The sequence below is a fragment of the Pinus tabuliformis genome, chromosome 2_2 (genome assembly GCF_031772625.1).
Source record: "Pinus tabuliformis cultivar Carrire ecotype Pingquan chromosome 2_2, CPIR1, whole genome shotgun sequence".
Taxonomy (NCBI): Eukaryota; Viridiplantae; Streptophyta; class Pinopsida; order Pinales; family Pinaceae; genus Pinus; species Pinus tabuliformis.
Window position 1 is genome coordinate 1,005,420,101 of NC_142300.1, and position 5,773 is coordinate 1,005,425,873.

Consider the following 5,773-nt stretch of genomic DNA (forward strand, 5'->3'; position numbering starts at 1 on the left):
AGGTATTCAAACTTACCATCCCTAGTAATACCAATCTGGAAAGGCAATTGTAACATATATTACACTAAACAATTAAACTCAATACATACATACATACATACATACATACATACATACATACATACATACATAGATATATATATATATATATATATATATATATATATATATATATATTTTTTTTTTTTTCCCCTGGGAAAATCCGTAAAAACTTTCATTAATATGAAGAGATTTACATATATATCAGTATATCATGATCTGTGATCACTGTAGGATCTGTACAAAAGTTCAAAATTTACATCAATACATTCTATCAATTGTCTGTAAATGTGTTGTTTCAATTTCTGCAACTATTCTGATAGCATAATCCTAGTGAATTTTCTGTGTTTGCTGTGCAAAAATCAGTGATCTGTGGATGCTGTTGTCCTTATTTTATGCGAGATGAGGACCCCCTGTTGGGTAGTCCTGATCTATATATGGCCGGTGGTAGTATTTCTGTTGCTGCTGGCCCAAAACTTCCGTAATCTCCCAGATGCCACGATCCATCACCGCGGCCTCCTTGGATAATTTGTCAGCGTCCATATTATGCTCCCTGTAAATGTGTGTAACAGAGATATGTGAGAAAGCATCTTTTAATCGATGCACTTCATCCATGATAGCTCTGAGTGTGTGCATGTGACAAATCGTGATATCATTGAACCAATTTATAACAGTCTGCGAGTCCCCAAAGATGTTGATTCTAGTGTAATGATGACATAGTGCAAAATGCAAGAGGTGCCGCAGTGTGATGAGCTCTGCATAATTATTGGTTCCAATGCCCAAGCCAGCTTTGATGTGATAGGAATGAGTAAGGTTATGATGCAGAATGATGCCTCCCCCACAACTCTGAGCATTTGCCGCTCCATCAAAGTATGCCCAAGGGGTGGATTGATCAATATTGGGCGGAGGATTTGGATGGCGAATTTTTGGGGGAGGCGGCTCAGGTAACTCTCTGTAAGCAGAGATGATTCCAGCTTCGATGAGGGGCCAGTGGGGTGCTATATCCTCAAATGTCCATCTGTTCCGAACTTTCCACAAAGACCATAGAATGATAACAGGCAGGTTGATCAGTTTCGTGCCCTTATGCCTCGCTGTCCAATCTATCCATGAACTGATCGGATCGGGCCCGCTCCAGTCTCCATTGAATGGGATGAAGGGTTTTATGTTTTGCCAGATCTGTTGCATCATCGGACAGTGAAGGAATAAATGAGATATGGTCTCCGAGTCAGATTTGCAGAGAATGCACCACGTCGGGCCCTGTATGGCGTGTCTCATAAGGAAATCACCTGTGGGAACCTTGCTCCGGAGTACACACCAAGTGAACAGCTTTGATCTGGGAGATGCAGCAAGCTTCCAAATCTGTCTCCACCATTGATCAAGGACCCCAGGCTTTTTCTGAATATTAAGCTGCGTATAACCCTCCCTTGGTGAGTACTTACCACTGTCAGCAAGAAACCAAATCAATTCATCCGGACCTTCTGTTATCCTGATATGAGATTCAGATAGGGCAGTGCAATATTCGCGCCAGGTCGAGTGCCATCTAGCAGGGAGGTGTAGTTGGTTGGCCGTCTTCCAGGCTTGGTGAAACATGTCTGAGCGATCCCTGTCCGCGACCTGTGCAATCACAAATATATGCTGTGCTGATAAGCAGTCTATAAGATCCCTAGGTAGATTGTGCCGACCCCCACTACCATTCCACGGGTCAAGGCCCACACGGGCACAGTCACCGCTGTTAATCCTCCAAACGATGTTATCCCTGATGAGGGGCAGGGCGTGAAGCACAGCCTTCCAAACAGATGATATACCCACCTTGTTCCATGATGGCATTCTAAGCCAGTCCAGCTTGTTTCTGGGCCAAATGTATTTGTGGAAGACAATGGAGGTCCAGAGGCTGTGTGATGTCATCAGTGCCCATCCCATCTTTGCTGCCATGGCCTGTGCAAATGTGGGAAGATCCTTTATTCCCCATCCCCCCCACTTTTTTGGGAGAGCAATAGAGTTCCATCTGGTCCATGCAAATGTGCGTTTATCCTGTTTTCCTCCCCATAGATATCTGTTACATATTCTCTGGATTTTTGATAATATGTTTCGAGGGATCCATGCCAGAGCCATCCAAAAAACCGGGGTGGCTTCCAGTACAGATTTAATCAAAGTCAATCTGCCCGCTCTAGATAGATATCGAAAACTCCAGCAAGTGATCCTCTTCTCTATTTTTGCAACCAACCATACCCAGTCTGCAATCTTCTGTGAGGTTGGTTTGAGCCAGTACCCCAGGTATTTAAGCCCTCTATCCAAAGGATGGTTGGTGAATGGAAATACCTGGCATGCAGTGAATGATTCCTGTACTGATGTTCCAACCAGAGTGATGGAGGATTTTGCCTGGTTTACTTCCATTCCAGTGGCTTGTGCAAAGAGCTTTAGGATGCGGTTGAATGTAGTGATGTCCTGCATCCTTCCATCAAGCATGATCAGCACATCATCAACGAACAGTAGGTGTGTGATAAAACATTCGTCTGTGATCTTCAATCCCCTGAGAGTACCTGCTCTTTTGGCTGAGATGATGAGGCGGCTCAGGGCTTCCATCACAACAAGGAAGAGCAAGGGAGATAGGGGGCATCCCTGCCTAAGGCCTCTCTCAGAGTGGAAGAAGTGGGAGGCCGCTCCATTGATAAGGATGCTGAACGAGGGGGATGTGATGCATGCCATTATCCAATTGATGAAGAGGATGGGGCAGCCTAAGTGGATGAGTATCATTTTGATATAGAGCCAGCTAACTCTATCAAAAGCCTTGGAGAGATCAATCTTGAGAAGGATGCACTTAAGCCTTTTTGTCCAAATGGAGTGTATAGCTTCCTGCGCAGATCCAATGGCTTCATGGATTTGTCTGTCTTCCAGGAAGGCAAACTGTTGGGGCCCGATGTGTTTGGATAAAATGGGCCTAATCCGATTGGCAATGATCTTGGAGATGATTTTATAAAGTACATTGCATAATGAAATAGGCCTGTAATCGTCAAATGATGAGGGGGAGTCTGATTTGGGAATGAGCGCTATAAAAGTGGTGTTTATTGCATCATAGATTTGTCCTGTCGCTCTGCTTTCCTCCACCACCCTCAGGATGTCCTCTCCAAGAAGCTCAAAAAAGGCTAAGTAGAACTCTATGGTCCATCCATCCGGACCTGGACTTTTTTCTCTCTGAAACCATTTGATGGTGCTCTCCAACTCTGCCATAGTGACTGGTCCTGTGAGAGAATCAATGTCCTCCTCCATTACATATCTGGGGAAATGTGATGCCACATTGATGATTTCTGCCAAATTTGTGCCCGCCGGATTCTTGTACAGTTGCCTGAAATGTGAGGTGCCAAGCTGTGAGAGCTTGTTGAAAGAATCAGCCACTCCTCCGTCTGGCATAGGAAGATTCCAAATAGTATTTGCCAGCCTTCTTCCTTTTGCGAAATTGTGGAAGAAACGGGAATTCTCATCCCCATCTTTGAGCCATACAGCCCTACTCCTCAGCCTCAGGGACTCCTCTCTGAGTTTCAGGATTCTGTGCTTCTGATTTTCGAGCTCCAATAGCCGAGATTTGTCCCCCATGGATCCAAAAGCCCGGTTCTGGTCATCTAGGAGGCCATGAATCTCTTCTTCTATATTAATGAGCTGAGCATCCTCTCTGATTTTCTTCTCTTTTGCCCATCCAATAGTCAAGTGTTTGAGCTCTGTTAGGTTTTTGACAAATCCTCTTGCCAATGATGCTTCTCTGTCAATAGGATGTGTCCTCCAGAAATTGGATACCAGGTTGATGAAACTCTGATCCTCGAGCCAGAGGTGATTGAATTTGAATGGAGATTTCGGCTTTGGAAGGGGGCCCATGATCTCCATAAGGATAGGAGAGTGATCAGATATGCCTCCCGATCCAACCCATTGTTTAAGACGATGGAGTTTTTGAATCAATGTCCCTTTGAGAATAAATCTGTCTAGTCTACGGGCAAGTGCAGCTTGTCCCACTCTCCTATTTCTCCAAGTTGGAAGGGGCTTCTGCATAGGGACGTCAACCAAATCATGTAGATCCAGCAGTCTTCTCATGAAGTCTGTAATAGAGTCAATCTGCGCCATAGAGCCCCAGGATTCACTGTATCCCAGAGAGAAGTTTAGATCCCCCCCTATGATGATGTGGTCCAAGGACATCAATCTGAATCCCAGGAGATTTCTCCAGAAACTTTCCCTTTGATGGCATGGTCCATATATATTAACTATACGAAGATTCATTCCAAGCTCAATCGCAAAAATGTCCGCTCCCAAGAATCCAGGACCTCCCCAGGAAGAGTCCAGCCTGATGGAAAGTGGGTTGAAACCAATAGCCAAACCCCCAGATCGCCCACTGGCATCTGCTGCAATGAAATGCCATCGGGGAGATGAGAGACTGAGGGATCGAGAGACATCCTCAGCTGATCCTAGGGTTTCCTGGAGGAGGATGATGTCAGGATTTTCGACCTCAAAAAGTCGTTTGATGGCCAGTTTCTTGGGGTGACTGGCCAGCCCCCTACAATTGAAAGAGAGGAACTTCATGGGGGCCCCTGCTGAGGGGGTTTTGTGGCTCTAAGGACCCCATCAATGGTGGATTGGCGGCCTGAGGCAACTTCGGCCCCAGCGCGAATAATGGCTTTGTTAAGTGCCGATCTTCGGCCTCTGGTGATAGTGAGACCCATCCCAGGGGAAATAATGCCCAAACCAATCGAGGGAGCTAAAGAATCCGGAAGTGATGTGCGGGGGCGAAGAGAATATGAGTGAGGCTGGTGTCTTTTGGGGGTGGATTCTTTTGGGGGAGATGGAGCACGAGTAAGTGTAGGGGGGGCAGTGGATTGTGTCGAGGAGGGTGATGAAATAATGCAATGTGCAGAGATGACAGGAGCTGAATTTATAAATTCAATAGACTTTTCCAATACAGAAAAGGAAGAGGAGTGGTGATTTCCCGATGACTGTGCAGCAGCAGCCCGAGCCCGAGTCAGGGGAGGAGTGGAGGCGTCCTTCATTGTCTGATCCACTGCGCTGAGGTCGTCCTTATGATCTGCAGTCTTCAGAATGACAGGGGATGATAACGGAGAGTTCCTTCTGGACATTATAGGCGAATTCTTTGAAGTGCTGGCAGGGCTGTTTAGCAGGGGACAGTCCCTGTATAAGTGGCCCACTTGGTGACACTTATTGCATCTGAAGGGCACTCCTTCGTAATCAAGAATCTGCATCCGCTTGAGCTTCCCTGCATTCAGTGTGATCTTTTCCTCCAGGCCCTCCCTTGTGTCAAGGTGTACCAGAATTCGGGCAACCGTTTGTCTTCCCGTGTCCAAATAAGATCGATCATGGTCGAGATATGAGCCCAGAGCATCACCAATGCGGGTGAAAGCATCTTCTCTCCAGAACTGGAGTGGAAGCCCGGGCAGCCGAACCCATAGTGGCCCAGCAGCTATTTGCTCCCTTTCCGGGTCGAAAAGGGGATTCCATCGCTTCAATAGAACCGGGGCCGATTCAATATGCCAAAATTTCTCCAGTACGGTGTGCGTGTGTTCCTCTTGTGCGAATCTGAGGGCGAACCATCCTCGTGGGAGGACCCGAACCGCTGGCAGCTGCGAGAAAAGACCTCCCCATATTTCCTGTACCCATTTCCTGAGTCTGTCCGAGGTGAAGGAGCGCCCCCGCACATGTCCCACCAGCATCGTGCGGGCATTGTTCATAGTTTCCTCGA

At 46.7% G+C, this 5,773-nt stretch overlaps 1 protein-coding gene across 1 annotated transcript; it reads right to left on the reverse strand.

The window, feature by feature from the left end:
* Window positions 1–432: 432 nt before the first annotated feature.
* On the reverse strand, window positions 433–4,602 carry LOC149196774 (uncharacterized). Its single transcript, XM_089408426.1, has 2 exons — window positions 3,022–4,602; window positions 433–2,484 (listed from the first exon to the last, which is right to left on the reverse strand). The coding sequence occupies exons 1-2, from the start codon at window positions 4,600–4,602 to the stop codon at window positions 433–435; spliced, it is 3,633 nt and encodes a 1,210-aa protein (XP_089264552.1).
* Window positions 4,603–5,773: the final 1,171 nt, after the last annotated feature.